Here is an 18,654-nt window from a genome sequence, read left to right on the forward strand (position 1 = left end):
GCACACGTGACAAAGTCCTGTGCCAATGAGGAAACCCCAGTCCACACAAAAGACAAGTGTCTTCTCACCAGGCCTCCAACACTGGGCCAGTAGGTCAGGGGGGCCTACGCTATTGAGCCATATGGCATCGCACACCCCTATCACTAGAACTAGAACATAAGCTGCTGTCAAGAGCTGGGGCAACTTACAAAAGATCCTCAGAATCGGGTCAGCTGAGAGCTGGGATTCCCACAGAAGGAAGGGTTGGGAGGACTCGCTGGACCCTCGTCCACTCCCTCACTCCCTGCTGCTCCTCCCAGGCAGCTGGAATTTTGTCATAACTATAGTCTCGGGAGTTATGGGCATATATACACTGTAGAGGGTTGCCAGAAGGGCGGGAGGTCATCACCCATGCCCGTGGTGAGGCTGCCTGGGAGCCTCTCATGTTCTGTAGACAAACACAGTAAGTTAACTAGGCCCCACAGAGGGACTCCGGTGGAGCTGTTCTACAGTCTGTCAGCAGTGTCCTTGCTTACGACTCTGTAGTGCCCCACAACAGTTGGTAACAACATTCTCCGCCGGTGCCGCAGGTCGAACTCCGATCCAAATCCTCATCCTGCCCTACTGCCATGTAATCTCACAACAGAGCGGTGTTGGAATGACGTCACTTCCTGCACACACCAGAGCCCTGCCTGGTGGATGCGGCTTTGTCTGTGCTCCCCACTATCCACCTAAAACCACTCCCGAGGTTTACCCAACCAGTGGTTGTCTTCACTCTTAATCTACACAAATACAGTTTTGGGATAAACTTAAATAGATCTCTTTGTCCAAGACGGCCCTTCCCGCCTAGGCTCGAGCGATGGCGCTCCTGTCTCAGGATGGTCACCGACAGCAGCCCGGGAGCGTCCACCTGACCTGGGGATGCAGCCTGGCCATGGCTGGGATGCACCTTCTTAAAAAGGAAAATACAAGGCAGACACAGGAAGGTGTCACAAAAAATGCATTACTTTATTGCACCAAGATCTTGGCAATATCTGGGGACCCCTGAAGAGGAAGTGGAAGAGGACGGGGATTCCTGCACACATACAGACGCAGCCACACAGGATGTTGGATGGAAACAGCCCCTAACAGGCGGGTGAGCAAGAACAGAAACACCAGGGAGGTGGCCCTCTGCAAGTGGGCTTAAGCCACATCTACTGTCAAGCACAAAGTTCAAACTGATTTGATTTGACCCAACAAAATGACTACTTTTAGGCAAGCTTCAGTCATGTATGTGAGTACACCACTGAGGACTCATCCCATCCATGACCTGCTCCTAATGGCTTCTAAGGGAGAAGAGGACTTGCTTTCACTGACAGCAGCACACGCCGCCAGACGTCAGGACGGCAGATGGGGGATCATGACTGCCTAAGAGGCAGTGGACTACACACCCCTGGAGGAGACTTTACACTGTGTAATCTAGAGCGCAAAGGAAGGAACCAATCTGAGGAGACACGGAAGACAGATCAGTTCTGTGCTGGCAGTTCTACAACTTTCTACTAGAGAAGATTGTAAAGAAAACCAATGTACCCAGGAAGCAGCTGCTACAGGAAGGATGGCAGTTCCTCAGAAGGACAGTCCCTGCCTCCCTCTGAAAGAACACGGAGCCCACAGCACTCCTAGACATGATTTCCAGACAGCAGCCACACAAGGACCATCACATTTGGCTGGAAGACTCACTCACCAGCAGACCCATCGTGGGGCATTGTTCTCGCCTTTTCTCTAAAGGGAAAGAAACAAACAGGAAGGAAATACCCACACAGAAACATGACCTCACCTCCGGGCCATGGAGAACACAACCCTTTCTTCCCACATCTGCAGCAAGTGAGACCCTGAGCCTGCAGCTGAACAGAACGCTACACATGGGAACGAGAGGCAGCTCCAGCGCTCTCAAGAGGCCCGGACTAGGAGCCCAGCCCACAGCAGGCTGGGGCTCGGGGAACGAAGAGATGCACCCCATGAGAAGGAACCTTCTGGCACCTTCCATCTCCTGGGTGAGGAGTCTTGTTTGTTAACCTTAAGTCCACAGGGGCAGCTTGAGCAAGACAGGGAAGGAGACCACGTCTATGTCAAAGCACTCACAAAACTGAGCAAACAAAGCCAGTGTCTGCATATCTGCAGGGAAACATATTGCTACTGGTAGTCACAGGCCTGGTCAAAATTAAAGGCTTTATCATAAGTAGTAAAATAATGGACAATTCATCTCCAAAGACTACCACCTTGATAGAGACCCACAGGTTTTGGCAGATGTAGGAGCTTGCCAGTCTCCCCGCGGGGCTGGCAGCCGTGGAAGCAGAGGTTCTCCTGTGCCCAGCAGCTGCAGCTTTCTGGAAGGAGTGGTGCTCTTTCAAGGAGATGCACTTTGGGGGTGGGGGTGGGGGTGGGGGTGGGGCAGTGCAGTCAGCAGGGCTTGTTCTTGTTGCAGCTGATAGTCAGTCATACAGAGGCCCCTCTGAGAGGAGAGCCACGAGACAGCTCCAGCTTCAGAGAGCAAAGGACAGCTCACCAGAAAAGGCACCACCGAATGCTACCCTGGCCTCCGGTCCTTGTCTGATAGCCCCAGGCCAGGGACGGTTTTCCTACTAGACCACAGGTTCAACCTTTCCAGAGGTCTCCAAGACCTGTCAGTACGACACCACAGGCCAGGTTTTCTCTTGTGAGGTTCAACGAGAAACCACCAGAGGCCCTGAGCTGAGCACTTGCACTGGATCATCTGTGAACAGTGGGACAAGGAGCCTCCACCATGACCATGCACGAGGGGATCCTCAGATCCAAGCAGACAGCTCCAAGGATGTGATATGACAGCTCTGGATGCTGTGGCACAGGCACACTGGTCTTCCTGGTGAGAACAGAGATGTGACAATCTTATTACATCCCTGGGTCCTTCAACAGACACAGTCACACCTACAAATAACTAGAACACACCACAGACACAGGACACACACCCAAAACTCATGTACCAGACATACCAGACAGACCGCGTATACCAAATGGTCAGACACTATCCATAATACCACAGGCCACACATGCTACATACATACCAGACACACTACCATAGTTATATACCACACACACACAAGACAAACACCACAGACCACACACATACCAGATACATACACCAGGGACTTACACATGCTACATGCATGCCAGATATACACATATGAGCTAACACAGAGACAGATATACAATACCAGAGGTACACACCAACATACCACAGACCACATCTACACAAGCAGATAAGACACACTACCAAACTGACCTCTAATATCCACAGCAAGCTCAGCGGCGATAGCTGAGGCTGGCCACCTTAGCAGGATGAGTCACAGACCAAAAGTTGCGTCTACTCTGAAGCTTCTGGAAGGCATTGAAGTTTCTCTTCTTTTCTCTCTTGAACTTTTTAATTTTCTTTTCCTAAATCAAGAATCACAGTGTCACAGTTCCCAGAGAGGACATTTCCAAGCTTATTGCATACACAGCACAGTGCGAGCCTCCTGGACATAGATACAGTATGCACGCCATGTATGGTGCCCTCTGATGGAGGTCCTGCCATCCCTATTTGCCCCCCCAGTGTACTGGGGGCACAACCAGGGTCTCAACCGCTCCATGCACACAAGCTGCTCTCAGAGCTCAGGCTGAGCCCTGGCTGTCTGCTGCCCCAGCCCACACTCACAGCCTTGCACCGCACCTTCCCTCGATCAAACTCTTCAACCGCTCCATGCACACAAGCTGCTCTCAGAGCTCAGGCTGAGCCCTGGCTGTCTGCTGCCCCAGCCCACACTCACAGCCTTGCACCGCACCTTCCCTCGATCAAACTCTTCAACCGCTCCATGCACACAAGCTGCTCTCAAAGCTCAGGCTGAGCCCTGGCTGTCTGCTGCCCCAGCCCACACTCACAGCCTTGCACCGTACCTTCCCTCGATCAAACTCTTCATCCCAGTCGTCAACCACGGTCTGGGTCCGGGCCAGTCTGCTGTCTTTAATGGCATCCTGACTGATGGCTGAAGGCTCGCCATCCCAGGTCAAAACTGTACAAGACATATTCTGTCAGCGTCTGTGGGTCCCGGTCTTCTGCAGGCTGTCCTCAGGACTCACTTTCTACCAGGGTTATCTATTCTAACCACTCTAGGTTTCTGACTGTCTCTTAACAGAAGAAAATGAAGGGAGGTCACACGACCCATGGTGTGACTGCTGTGCACAACAACTGCAAATCCCTCTCTGTAACCTGTGTGCTCCCACTTTAGAAAAAGGCTCTTTTGTTCATATTCCAAGTCTGCCCTGTAAACCATGGCCAAGGTCAGGACCACCCACACGAGTGTTGGAGGGCTTTGACATCCTGCCCTTGGCCTGTGCAGCGGACACTCTCTTACTCAGCTGGCTTACAGTCCCCACGTTGTCCTGCTCTTGGTTGTGCCACAGCGGGGGTCAGGTCAGAACAACTGTTTGAGTCCTTTAAACCTAGAGTGCCGTCGCCACACCTCATAGCACCCCAGCACCCCTCCCCCACAACCTCTCGACGAGCCAGTCTCTAGAAGTGCCACCCCGCCGCAGACCGCACCTTTTTTCCCATAAGCCTTATCAGATGAGTCCTGAAGCAACGCCTGGACCACATCGGGTTCCTCATCTCTGTTCCAGGTAACGAGAGGTGCTTGTCCCAGCCCTGAAATCACAGGATACGGTAGAGCCAGACAGTGAGGAGACAAGCACTCATCCTGGTCATGGCACTGCAGAGCCTGGTGCCAGCAGATGCTCACTCTCTGGTGATAATCTTACCCAAGTCCATTCATGAGAAAAGAAAATGACAAAAAGCCGGAACAGAGACGCCCCTCGCCCCCCCCCCCATCCCCCAGCCTCGGTCTAACACAAAGGCATGATGCAGCTGGGGCTCTTTAATCTCCCTGGCTTCCAGTGAGCAGCTTTCCTCTGCCATGTTCCACTGAGATGAGCTGCAGCACAGACCCAGAACGCAGGCTGCACAGAACAGACTAGAGCTCTGCCTGCCTCCCTCCTTGCTTCCCGAGCTCTGGGATGACACACTTTGGCCACTAAGGCCAGATACACTTTTTCTCTAAAGTGACCGATGGTCTTAGGTATTTGCTAGCAACTGATGGGAACCCGTGGCCAGTGTTCCTCGTGGCCCTCAATGAGGAACTGTATGTTGCCACCTCTGCAGCTATCAGTAGGATCCTTACCCAAGCGGTCACTAGGAAGATGGCCATTCACACTCGACCCAGGGACTGGGATGACACTGGGCCTTGGGCTCCTCTGGTCCCCTGGGTGCTCGCTCTCTTCATCCTGTTGTAGCTCAGGCTTTCTTTTCCGTCTTTTCTTCTTCTTCTTCTTCTGCAACTCTGTCCTGGCCTCAGGCTCACTGTGGTCTGCAGGGGAGCAGCTGTAGGGAGCGAGAGGAGGGAGCAGATTAGCCCTGGAGAAACACTGTAGGCAAGAGCACCGCCTTCAGTGGTAACTCCAACCCAACAGTGTGTGAGATTGTTCAGCTAATAAAGGTACTTGGCAGCAAGCCTGCCGACCTCAGGTTATCCACTTCTTCTATGGTGTGCAAACATGCTCACATGTGCGCATGTGTGCTCGTGCAAACACACACACACACATAACTCTTTTTTTTTTTTCTTGGTTTTTCGAGACAGGGTTTCTCTGTGTAGCTGTGGCTGTCCTGGAACTCACTTTGTAGACCAGGCTGGCCTTGAACTCAAAAATCCGCCTGCCTCTGCCTCCTGAGTGCTGGGATTAAAGGCATACGCCACACATATAACTCTTAAAAAGGTTGTTGAGATGGCTCAGTGGGTAAATGTGTTTGCTGCCTAGGGGGACAACTTGAATCTGACCCCCAGAACCTACACAGTGGAAGGAGAAAACTAACATCTACAAGTTGTCTTCTGATCTCCACATGAATGAGAGCAATGAATGAAACAAAAGAAAAAAAAAAATGGTCACTATTTAGAATAAAACCACAGTGGGGCTGGAGACGTGGCTCAATGGTGAAGAGCACTGGCTGCTCTTCAGAGGACTCAGGTTCAGTCTCCAGCACTGACACGGCTGCACACACCACTACCTGTACCTCCAGTTCCAGAGGATCTGACACCCTCATACCAGTGTACATGGACAGACAACCAAGCAGCACCCAACCCTAGCGTCCCCGGGAGAACTGCCTACAGCGCTGTGTGTGGTGACTGGCTCCGCACTATCTGGCTGTGCTGGGCGAGGGTTGTTGTCCAGAGTGACACACTTACACATGATGTTAGGGACACCATGTGGTCCTCTTACTCTATTCAGAGCTGGTACACTGCACACACAGGATGCTGCTGCAACCTTGCTAAGCCACACCACTTGGGAAGGCCTCGGCACATCCCAGCCACGCCCTTACCTGTGCTGAATTAGGTTCTGCGACAGGGTGGTTTCTTGGCTGAGTCCTTCTGATCTTTTCCTCTTCCTCCTTTTCCTGCTGATCACATGGTAACTGTCCAGGATGTGACTCACTTGATGGCCGTTTACCTGGGGCTGCGTACCCTCTTCCTTCTGGCCCCCGGAACACCAAGACTGGTCCTGACACTGGCCTTCCTGCTTGGGAGCTGTGGCACCCTCACTCTCCGAGCACCTCTTCTTTCTCTTCCTGCGTGCTGCTGCAGGTGCTCCCCTGAGGCACTGTGGGAGGAGCGTGTCGATGCCCAGTCTCTGGGGATCTCCATTAGGGGTCTTTTTCCTCTTTTTGGAGGGGCTGTGTAGGGCCTCGCTGGCCTCTGGCAGTTGGTGTAAGTGGGACGTGAAGTGTCCATTGACCTGAGGCAGGGGTGTCCAGGCAGAGGGGTGGCAGCTCTGTGGCTCTGATGTCCCTAAGGGCTTGGCACTACTACTGGACAGAGATGCAGAGTGGGGGTGGGTGGACGGTCGGGGGGCAGGTGCAGCAGCCCTGTAGACGGTGGACAGAGAGAGTCACTCAGGAGATCTGCCCACATGCCACCCCTCTCCTGACCTCACCCACCCGCCTTTACGACTTAAGAGTTTGGTGCAGACGTGAGGTTTGAGACAAGGTTTATGCAGCCCTGGCTGTCCTAGAACTAGCTCCGTAAACCAGGCTGGCCTTGAACTCACAGAGTCATCAGCCTGCCTCTGCCTCCAGAGTGCTGGGATTAAAGGTGAGTATGTCAGATACACTCTAGAATTTTAAAAGGTTACTTTGTCTCTGTAATTCTTAGACAGACAGACAGACAGACACACATACACACACACACACACACACACACACACACTCCATGCTTTTTGAAGCCAGGCTAAAGAAATAAATCTACCCAATATCAAAGTTAATAAAAGCAATACATCTCAGTTTCTTGTTAAAAAGCATTTTTTTTGTTTGTTTAAAGTAGTGCTGAAAATGAAACCAAACACTTCAGCCATGCCAAGTAAGCACTGGCACGGGGCACCAAGCACACTAAGGACTCATGGCTAGCCTTTACTACTAAATGAGCTGAAGTCTGACCCACAAGACAGCTTGTCTTACAACAGACAAACACTATAAAACTCTTGTGTAACGTGAACAAAGCTCAGCCAGCATAAGAATGAGTGTGGTGGCATGTGGTGGCGTACGCTTCAATCCCAGAGCCAGGGAACAGGTGTGAGGAGCAGAAAGTCAAGCGTATCCTCCAACACACAGCAAATGTGAGTCCCACCAGGCCCCAGTGAGCAAGACCGGGGGCCACCCGACATGAGCTTCAAGCTCAGCACCTGGGAGGAAGAACCTGGTGGATCTCTGTGAGTTTCTGGCCAGCCAGGGCGATAGAGCTGAGACCCTGTCTCAAAACCCAAACCCAAACCAAAAGCCCTCCCTTCAAAACAAAGAAACAGTAACAACAACAACTGAAAAGCAAAACATAGCGAGTAAGCCCTAACGTTTCAGATTTCCACCTCAAATGTGTTAAGAGGGGAAATGTCACTAAGAAAAAGCCAACCAACAAAACAAACCCAGCATCCTGTGAGATTTATCTTTTACTCTCCAGAGGCTGTAGAGGTTCCCGTGGGGACTGAACACCCCAAGAACAGCAAAATGAGCCAAGCATCATACACAGTGATGCTCCTCTGAATTTGGGGGTGCAGAGTGGAAACCCAATTTCTCAAAGGCAAATACTGTAGGAGGAGTAGGGCAGGGGCTGAGCCCACAAGGCACATCTGGGTGGCCACCTCAGGCTTGGTGAACTCCTAGAGGCTGTCCTTGCCGTCATGCAAGCCAGAGCAGACTTGAGTGCAGCCTGCACTAGCGTCACTCCAAGTGTCTGCCAGAGCTTAACGACTGTTTACACTACCCGGGGTAGTGGCGAGCACCTTTAATCCCAGGACTCCAGTGGCTCTCTCTGAGTTTAAGAGGCCAGCCTGGTCTAGTCTAGGAAAGCCAGGGCTGCCATAAAGCCTGTCTCCACTCCCGCCTCCCAACACTCACACAAAACCCTAATGGAGACACACATTTACACTTGGCCTGGAAAGATGGCTCAGCAGTTCAGAACAGTTGCTGCTCTTGCTGAAAACCCAGGTTCAGTTTCCACCTGTCTCTCCAGCTCCCTCTTCTGACCTCTGTGGGCACTAGGCATACATATGGTGCGAGGAATACTTGCAGGTAAAATATTGATTCACACAGATCTAAATCCTAATGAAAACAGACTGATTGCGCCAAGTGTGGTGATGCACAGCTTGAACCTCAGCGCTCAGTAGGCAGGCGGAGCATCTCCAAGCCTGAGGCCCCATCGATTTATACGGTAAGACCATCTCAAACGAGTAAAAACGGCAGAAAAATGAACAACTCCCTGTAACGCTCCAACATTTGGGGACCTTAACACTTAAGGATACCCCACAAATGTTCATGGGGGTAGTGGCAGCCATGGATATCATGTCACAACCTTCTAGGACAGGCTGACTCAGAGAGAAGAGGAGGAACCCACAGCACCGCAGAGCCTCACTTGTGCCCTCTCTTAATTCCTGTGTCCCAGCTGCTGTGGCACTTGGGCCCTGGGAACCTGAGTAACTGAGTGTCAGAGTCCTCACATCTTGTCACTCAGCACTCCTAAGGGATCGCAGGCACCATGGAGACGGGCACCTTACTGGGTCAGATCACCCGTGGATGAGATCAAAGGCCCTGGACAATGGTAGAGCACTCGAGAACCCAGTCCTCCTTCTCTAGGCCTGGCACACAGCCAGCAGCCAAGAGATGAGGGATGACACTGGCAGGAAAGATGTCCCTGCAGGGCTCCTAGAGCCACAGGGCCCGAGGGGTCAAAAGCCAGGACAGTGCAGTGTTCCAGGTTTTAACGTTCCTGGGGCAGACAGGCAGGCGAGAGGCCAAGACTCTGAAGACAGACAACTCTGCCTCGCTGCAGTTCTTTTTCCAGACAGGGATGGACAGGAGAGGCCTCTGTCCTCGACGACCCATGGCTCCTCAGCAGCCAGGTGCACAGACGCACAGGAGGGAAGGAGTCGAACCCAGGGCCTGCCCCCAAGCTCACCTGGTCTCACTGACAGGCCCAGTGGAGGCAACGACGGGGTGGGTGGCTTTCATGGGGGAGGTGAGGTCGCAGAATGCAGAGGGGGAAGGTGAACCGATGTCATTGCCGGTCGCCCTCCGCAGGGTGCTGGCCTGCAGTTATTGACATAAATAAAAACTTGGTGGTCTAAAAAAAGGTGTCCGTGAGTGAAGAGGGAAAATAAAATGGAAAATAAAATAAAATGAGCCCAAAAAGATGAAGGGACAGAAGGGAAAAAAAAAGGGGGTTGGGGGTGGGGTTGGTGGAGAGAGGGGACAGCGGAAGAAGAACCAGAGTGTTGTTGGTTAGAAATAAAAAGGAAAGGAAAGGACATTTCAATAAGCACCCCGCCCGCTCACGCCCACACAAGCCGAGGGGTGGGCGGCTCCTCCTCGGCCTCCCTTTGTCCCCACCCCCACCCCCAGCTAGGGCCGCTGTCCTTCCCACTCTGAGTGCCCTGTGGCCCACAGCTCTTCCTGCGGCTCAGCTAGGAGACTCCATCATAGAAAACTGGTTAGTCCTCTCAGACACGACTGCCAACAACCTGAGGTAATGAATAACTGGGGTCCCCTCAAAACAATCTTCCCCTTAAACAGTCCTTTCTCAGCTTGCAAACTTCGGGGAATACCAGCAGGCACTCTGGTGCCAAGGTCTGAAGTTACAGTCCTCTGTGATTCCCATCCTATCTTATCCTCACATCTCCAGCCCCGGGCGCTTTCAGAGAGGAGACTCCCACACACCCACCTTCTTGGCCGACAGGGCCAGTCTTTTGGCTGGTGGAGGAGACATGAGGCTCGTGGGCTCTGTGGTGGTGCTACTCAGGGCCGGGGACTTCAACTTCACCATCTTGGCATCTACTCCGTTCAACAGCGCTTTGGGATGGCCAGCAGTGGGACAGTTTGTTCCCTGAGAATCACAGGCATGCGCAGCTCTGCTCTCCGCGGTCTGCGGGGCCTTGGCAGGGTCACTGCTGGCAGAGTGCTCGGGGCTGGAACTGCTCGAATCCCCCTTTTCCGGGTCCACACCACTGCCCTCGCCCTTCAGCCTATGCCCATTAGTGATGGCTCTGGCCAGGAGCTTCGGGGAGGTAGAGAAGATGGTGTCTCTGCTTGCCCAGGAGCCGGGCCGCTGGCTCCGGGACTCATCGGTCCCAGGAGACGTGGTGAGAGACTGAGGTGGGGCTGACTTCTTCACCTTCTTTCCGGGCTCATCCAGAATGGTGGGCATATGTGTGGGCGTTGGAGTGAGTCTTGGGGATGGGGACCCGGCAGGTGTCTTGGCAGGAGCACATCCGTTCTGTAACTTCAGACCAGGAATGGAGCCATTTCTGGACACAGGTACGCCAACCACCTCAGGGGCCGGGAGCTTTCTCATCATTACAGAGTCTTGTCGCTAAAAAGGAGAAGGGCAGGAAGCCATCAGAGCCCAGAGGAGCACTGTCCAGGAAACACGGCTAAGTCAAAGCAGGCTTCCCCGTCAGGGCAACTTCTGGGAACAAATTGGGTTCTGGCTAATGGTAAAGACTTTTGTTGCTTCAAGGCTTATATAAGGGGCTGGAAGATGGCCCAGTGGTTAAGAGCACTGACTGCTCTTCCAGAGATCCTGAGTTCAAATCCCAGCAACCACATGGAGGCTCACAGCCATCGGTAATGGGATCCAATGCCCTCTTCTGGTGTGTCTGAAGACAACAACAGTGTACTCACATACATAAAATAAATAAATCTTAAAAAAAAAAAAAAAAGAGCCTTGTATAAAAAACAGGCTGCAGTTTATGACTGTCCCTAACTGTGAAAATGACAAATGACAGGGTCTGACAAGATTTGAGAGGATGCATAGGGAGAAAGAGAAGCCCCACCATGCAAACTGTCCTCCACTAGGTCACACATGAGATACCCCACAACAAGTGTCGTCACCCTGTCACAGCTAAACCCTCCACACAGGAAGGAGATTCCTTTAAAGTCTTTAGTGTCTTACTGACACCTACACATCTCTTGATTGTTTACATAAGCTTGCATTATTCCCCATGCCTTAATTAAAAACAATCAATCAATTAAACAACAAAGCTTAACTTTTTCCTAAGCTCATATCTGCCAAAAAAAAAAAAAAAAAAAAAAAGGAAATAAAATGATATAGAAGTGAAAAGGAGCAAGTTTTGGAGGCTGGAGAGATGGCTCAGTGGTTAAGAGAACTGGCTGCTCTTCAGGAGGACTGGAGTTCAATTCCAAGCATACGTAAGTGGCTAACAACCACCTGTAACCCCAGTACCAAAGAATGCAGCACCCTCTTCTGGCCTCTGTGGGTACTGCATGTACATGGTGTACAGACATATATTCAGGTAAAACACCCATACACATAAAATAAAAATAAATCTTTAGAAACCAAGGCCACATGCAAAGAACCCACTGTCTGTAAACCTTTCATGATGGATGGCCACCTCAGTTACCTCAGTCCTAGTGGCTCACACAATGTCTCCCACACAGTCAGTACTTGAAATTTTTGTTGTTGTTGTTGATGATCAATTTAAAATATAAAAGACGGCAATCTTTTCTGTACTCAGCAGCCATGTTAACAATTCCGGAAAGCGTATTCCTGGGCTGTGGGTGACCTCGTGAACTCCAACTCATATGGTCAAACTGGACTTCCTCTTTGCTGGCAATGCCTGTGTGTTTCCAGACTCTGCTGTGGTTGAGTCCTGTGTCCAGTCACTCGTCAAGCCCTACCCTTCACAGCAGTCACCCAGTGTTCTCTGCTACAGACAAGAGCTTCCTTGTATTTGCTACAGTTCTTCTGGAGAGTGGGAGGGTGGAGGGAGGGGAACACCGAGTTGAAACCCAGGGCCTCACAGGCTAAGTGCACACTGACCACTGAACTACCGCTCCCAGTCCCCTTCTGCAAACATTTTGATTTTTACAAAACTTTACTTTAGCTAATCGCCACTTTTCCTACCTATTGGAAAGTGTATGAAGTTCTTATTTCATAGTTTTAATGACTCTACTTTCTTCTGAGTTTTAGAATGGCTTTTTTTTTTTTAAGATTTATGTTATATATGTGAATACATTGTCGCTGTCTTCAGACACACCAGAAGAGAACATAAGATCCCATTATAGATGGCTGTGAACCACCATGTGGTTGCTGGGATTTGAACTCAGGACCTCTAGAAGAGCTTTTAACCGCTGAGCCATCTCTCCAGCCCCCTGGCTAGCTTTTTCAGACTGTTTCCTGACAGGAACACATCTCTCATTTTGCAAAACCTGGTCATCTGTTGAAAATCACATATACCAGGGACTCAGAGTGAAGTGACACTGGGCAGGTGTGACAGCTCACATCTGTAACCAGCACTCAGCAAGCTGAGGCAAAAGCTTACTTCCAGTTCAAACCCAGCCTGGCTCCACAGTGCCTGTTCTCTCCCCTCCAAGGGGGCAGTATAGGAAGCTATGTGCTGAACGAAGCCTCCCAGTGAAGCAGTGCTGCCCTCCTGCTGCGGCTGCTCCATGGCCTCTGGGTGCCCAGGGCTGCCTCCTTCCATCAAGGGCACCTCTGCAAGTGAGGCTGTCAGCTTCCCAAAGAGCTGCAATGACTTCCAACTTTAGGTTAAATCACCCGGGTTAAAACCCAAAAGTCCAAGCCAGGCACGCCTTTAATCCTAGCACTCAGGAGGCAGAAGCAGGGGGATTTCTGAGTTCGAGGCCAGCCTGGTCTACAGAGTGAGTTTCAGGACAGCCAGGGCTACACAGAGAAACCCTTTCTCGAAAACAAACAAACAAACAAACAAACATCCAGAAGTCCATAGATGACTAAGCTTTATTGCTATGTATGTGTGTGGGTATATGTTTGTGTGTATATAAACATACATGTTTCTATTCTGAATCATTTGCAAAAGTGCAGACAACACAGAGGCCTTTTTACCTACAGGTATGACTATGTCTAGCACCAAAGAACTGCAAAGAAACCAAAGGTCAGAACAGCAGCTAGAGGAGAAGGCACAGTGGGATGTTTCCCTGGAAGCCTGTGTTCAGAAGCTGACAAACCTGCCCAGCTCTGTGCTCTGAGCACCCAGAGTCTCACTTTCCCTTCCCAAGGCAGCTGGTAAAAATGTGGTCGGCACAGTGCCACAGCCTACACGTTCCTCTCACACTGCAAGGACCCACAGAGGAGACCCTGGAACTCTGAAATACTCCAAGCAGGAGCTAGAAGGGTGGCCAGGTCGGCTCTTCCACTTACACAGTACCTTTGCCGTCAGCGGGGAGGGGACAACCCCATTGCCAGGGCTCTTCTTGGGGTGCTCTGGAACAACCTTGGGACGGCTAGGGAGAGTGGCGCCCACTCTGGAGACAGGGCCCTCAGGACTTTTCTTAGAGCCTGGAATCCTAGAGAGGAAAGACAGGAGTCTGAGATTTTCCCCACTCAAGCTCTGAGACACTGGAAGGCAGGGTTGCACCGGGGCGAGCGAGCAGGGAAAGAAAAGCATCCAAGGCCCCAGGCCCTGACTGGCTTCTCGGAACCCCCGTCTTGACCCTCTGCCTCCTAAGAACCTGAGAGAAGCACCGGAAGCCTGCAGTGAGGGTACTGAGACCTCTAGGGCTCGCCCTCAAGGAGCAAGAAAGCCAAAGAGACCCCAAACCCATCACCCAGAATAGGCAGGGTGACACCAAGTGCCAGGAGTCCCTCAGGGACAGTCAATCTCTGTTGGTGGCGTCTTAAGATCTGTAAAGTGCCCATCTACTCAATGTGCAATGGGTCACTTCACCAAAGGTGCCAAGATGCCACCACACAAAGCCAAAGGCCTCATCAAGGCTACTACATAAATAACAGTCACCCAGCCACTGCTGTAAGCAGGCAGAGCTCTCCCCCTCAGCTGTCCCCACAATAAGTGGGCTTTCACCCGCCCAACAAGAGGTCTTGGCTGAAAGGGCCTTCCCAGAGGACAAACCAGATAATTCCCCTCCATGAAATTCCCAGGAGCTTACAGACAGGAAAGGGCTTTAGACAACCTGGCTCAGGCAGAGCCTGCTTTCTCAGGAGAGCGTAAGATAGTCCCTCACTATCAGTCCCTTACCGCAGATAGAAGAGCACGTAGGCCTGCTGGTTCAGAACCACCTTGACATTGCTGGAATGGACCAAGGAGTCGTTCATCTGGTACCACTGTCCATTGCTGGCCTGAGTGTCGGGGAGGAAGCAGCAATCAGCAGATGGGCGGCGAGCCACCTCTGCTTTATTTGTGACAGACAGAGGTTAACTGCATTTTCAGCTGGGCCTGAACTCTTAATTTCAGAATACTGGAATTACAAAGTCATGGTCTACCATACCCACTAGGGATGTTAAAAACTTAAAAATTTCCATGTATTTATTGGTTTGTTTATTGGGGGTGGGGCTTGTGCAGTGAGGCCTGGCAGTATGCATGTTCATCTGCTGAGCCACTCTGCTGACTCCAGAACCATGGTATAAAAGACATCTTTCTAACCATTCATGGGAAGGAGAACCAAAACTCAAAGTCAAAGCACTGCTATCTCCCAGAAGACAACAAAAAGAGGTGTGACGGCCTCCCTAGATTTCAGGGCTCCCCTCAGCCCAGAACGCGCTGGCCCACTGTGCAGCTGAGCTCAGCAGTAGGTCAACTCTAACCTTCACGTAGCAGTAGTAGTGCCCAGCGTGGCAACTGTAGCCTGAGTGCACCAGGACAGCATAGAGCCCATACATGACAGGGTCACCGCTGCTCTGCGACATGTATGGACGGATGTTCAGGAACTCCGGATAGCCAACATCCTGTTTAGAGAAGAAAAGGCAAGGGACACTTAGTCGGAGAACCCGGGCATCCTCCTTCCGCAGCCACACCCCTCAGCAATGGTTGCACTGGCCAATCTTCACTATGAACCCTAGGATAGACCCCAACTCACTCTACGGCCCAGGATGGTCCCCAGTTCAGCAAAGTCGCCCAGGCTGGCTGTGAACTCATCGTAACCCTTTCATTTCCATCTCCCGGGTGCTGGCATCACAGGCACGCGTTGCCAGACCCAGCTGCTTCTTTCTACTGACAAAATCTCATAAGCCAGCATGTCCACAACAGGCTCCTGAGTCTGGATCTAACTTTGTTATAATACCAGATTTTCAGGTTCAAACAGAAGAACGGTTCACAAACTGGGATTATCTAAACCACAGCTGAGTAGGGTTCACAGGAAGCCTGAGCTCCCGAGGACACGGGCACAGCACCCCCCCCCCCCCCACACACACACAAAGAGACCGTTCTTGGTACAAAACACAGGAGGCTTTATTCCAGAGCTCTGGGGACTACTTGTATCCCAGGCTCTAACACACACAGGCTCACACACACACAGGCTCTAACACACACAGACACACACACACCCCCCCCCCCCCACACACACACACATACACAGGCTCAGGAGGACACAAACTGTCACCTGGAAGGGGGAACCTCAATTAGAGCTGACCTCCATTAGACTGCCCTGAGGCCTACCTAACTTCCCTGGATGAGAGCTCTGACTTTGCACAAAGAATAAACCTTTCCCCACGGCTGCTTTTGGTCAGTATTTTAGCACAACCACAGAGCAGCTAGCCAGGACAGATCCCACTGTGCTAATACTCCATTTTACTCTATTCCACCAAAGCCTTAGCATACAGTCAGACTCCACCTACACACTCAATACTCACCTCTCACACTCAATACTCATTCTCTATTTTCAGTAATCTATTTGTATTTTACGTACACTGGTGATTTACCCCCGTGTATGTCTGTAGAGGGTGTCACATTCCCAATAACAGGAGGTGCAGGCAGTGTGAGCATTGTCTGTGTGAGCACTGGAAAAACGCCCAGTGGGTTAGAGGCACTTGCTGCTGCTCTAGACCTCACGTGGGCTCCTCACACCACCTACAACCCCAGCTTCGGGAGATGACGCCCTCTTGTGGTCTTTGAAGGCACATATTCACTCACATACACACAGACAAGAAAAGGAGAGATGGGTTATACCAGGCGTGGTGGCACACACCTTTAATCCTAGCACACAGGAGGCAGAGACACGTGGATCTCTGAGTTCAAGGCCATCCAGGTCTACAGAGCAAGTTCCAGGACAGCCAGGGCTACACAGAAAAAAAACCCTATCTTAAAACAAACAAACAAGCGGGTGTGGTGGCGAACACCTTCAATCCCAGCACTCGGGAGGCAGAGGCAGGCAGATTTCTGAGTTTGAGACCAGCCTGGTCTACAGAGTGAGTTCCAGGACAGCCAGGGCTATACAGAGAAACCCTGTCTCGAAAAACCAAACCAAACAAACAAACAAACAAAGTTTGTCTACAGGGGTGGGGCTGCTGCTGCTGCAGAGGACCCAAGTTCAATTCTCAGCACTCACATAAACTCATGTCTATAACACCAGTTCTGGAGATAAACACCCTCTCTGGCCTCTGAAGGCACCAGCTTTACAAATGACGCACAGACAAATATGCAAAACTTAAACACTCATACATACAAAATAGAAACGTTTTTAAAATAAAGAAAGAAATGCAGATTCCCAAGACCTGCCTGTGTGATGATGGACAATCGGGGCATACTGCCAGGTGGGGTGCACTCACCTTGGTGATCTTCCCCCCACTAAAGTTGGCAAAGCGTTTGAGGGACAGAGTCAGGACGTTGGATGTTCTATGGATGGTGAAGCGCTTGCTGGCTGGAACCTTCTTCTTACACCTACAGGAGAGAATGGAAAGCCACTGGTATGCTCTGCAGTGCTGTGTCCTGCTCCCTTGGTAACAGGAGGCCCTGCACCAATGGCACATGAAACCAAAATCTACATGCGCTAAGCTAAAGAAAACTCCTGGAGACAGCAAAGACTAGGGAGAAGTCAAAAGCAAATGACTCACTCGGGCGAGAGCCCACCTGGCAGGGGCAAAGGGCTGACTCTGGACAGCACGGGAAGAGCATGGTGCCCACGGTGCCCACATGGACTCAGAAAGCGCAGAGCCAGGAAGGGGAGGGGGAGGGGGAGAGAGGGAGAGGAAGAAGAAGAGGAGCAGGAGGGGCAGGAGGAGCAGGAGGAGATGAAGCAAAAAAGCCCAATGTAGTTGTGGCAGTGAACACCTTTATTCCCAGCACTCAGGAGGCAGGAAGATCTCTGAATTCGAGGCCAGCCTGGTCTATGGTGTGAGTTCCAGGACAGCCAGGGCTACTTGGTGAGACCCTGTCTCATAACAAACAAAAGCCCAATGTGGGGGTGCTTATCTTTAATCCCTGCCAGGGTTAAACAGCGAGACCCTGCCTCAAAACAAACCAACCAAAAAATATATGTAATAAAAACAGACAGACAGACAAAAACCCCAAAAGACAACTCAGCAGCTCTGTGCCAGGAGCGGCCTGGGAGGCAGGGCAAGTGTGCCTGGTGCATGCTGCAGCCATCAAGGGAGTTCTACGGTAGCACAGGCCCGTAAGGACGGCTGTTTGTGCTCCTCAGAAAGATGACCTGGGTTACTCGGGTCAGAAGCTGCCGGCGGGCCTATGCGTCAGACCCTTTGTGTCTCTCTGACTCAGTTTCCACCACAGACAATAAGGAAAACAATACCCTGCTCCTCATGCAGAGCCTTCAACAAGGACAGGTGCTGGGGGAGCAGCAGCCGCAGACCTCACTCAGCCCCATCCTGCCACTCAGGAAATGTGAGCAGGGGGCATCCCTGAGGGAGGGCCGGCAGCTATAATGGTGCTCTGGACGCTCACATCCTTACAAAGGACACTCACTTACAGCACACGTATACTCTTGATGGTGACCTCCTTGTAAAGGACACTTACAGCACACGTCGTCTCTGGATGGTCACATCCTTACAGGGGACACTTACTTAGCACACATATAGGCGTTCTCTCCACTCAGGACATCTGATTTCACAAAAAGTTCCAGAGCGCGCACAATATTTGCAGCTTGCTGAGGAGGACAAAAATGGAGCGGAGTGAGCAGCAGCAGCAGCAAAACCCTGACTCAGCAAGTCCCGGACGCAAGTCTTCAAGCTGAGGCAGCAACCGATAAAACCTGACTTGCTTAAAACCCAGCCTGCTCCTGCACCCCACCCCGAGCAGAGGAGCAGGGAGCAGACATTGCCCTCTCCAGACGTGACAGGTGACAGC

The 18,654-nt window shown here is 51.5% G+C and overlaps 1 protein-coding gene across 3 annotated transcripts in view; it reads right to left on the minus strand.

The window, feature by feature from the left end:
• Positions 1-974: 974 nt before the first annotated feature.
• Positions 975-18,654, minus strand: part of Usp36 (ubiquitin specific peptidase 36) — a 31,953-nt gene continuing 14,273 nt past the window's right edge. For all 3 annotated transcript variants that reach the window (XM_029546260.1, XM_029546261.1, XM_029546262.1), the window contains 13 exons: positions 18,372-18,454; positions 17,121-17,232; positions 15,162-15,302; positions 14,596-14,696; positions 13,768-13,906; positions 10,284-10,931; positions 9,522-9,652; positions 6,401-6,943; positions 5,208-5,407; positions 4,574-4,675; positions 3,928-4,043; positions 3,278-3,429; positions 975-2,857 (listed from right to left, as the gene is read on the minus strand). In XM_029546260.1, the coding sequence (XP_029402120.1) occupies positions 3,298-3,429; positions 3,928-4,043; positions 4,574-4,675; positions 5,208-5,407; positions 6,401-6,943; positions 9,522-9,652; positions 10,284-10,931; positions 13,768-13,906; positions 14,596-14,696; positions 15,162-15,302; positions 17,121-17,232; positions 18,372-18,454 (2,448 nt within the window). In that variant the 3' untranslated portion in view covers positions 975-2,857; positions 3,278-3,297. The remainder of the gene's footprint in view (positions 2,858-3,277; positions 3,430-3,927; positions 4,044-4,573; positions 4,676-5,207; positions 5,408-6,400; positions 6,944-9,521; positions 9,653-10,283; positions 10,932-13,767; positions 13,907-14,595; positions 14,697-15,161; positions 15,303-17,120; positions 17,233-18,371; positions 18,455-18,654) is intronic.

The sequence above is a fragment of the Mus pahari genome, chromosome 14 (genome assembly GCF_900095145.1).
Source record: "Mus pahari chromosome 14, PAHARI_EIJ_v1.1, whole genome shotgun sequence".
NCBI classification, from domain to species: Eukaryota; Metazoa; Chordata; class Mammalia; order Rodentia; family Muridae; genus Mus; species Mus pahari.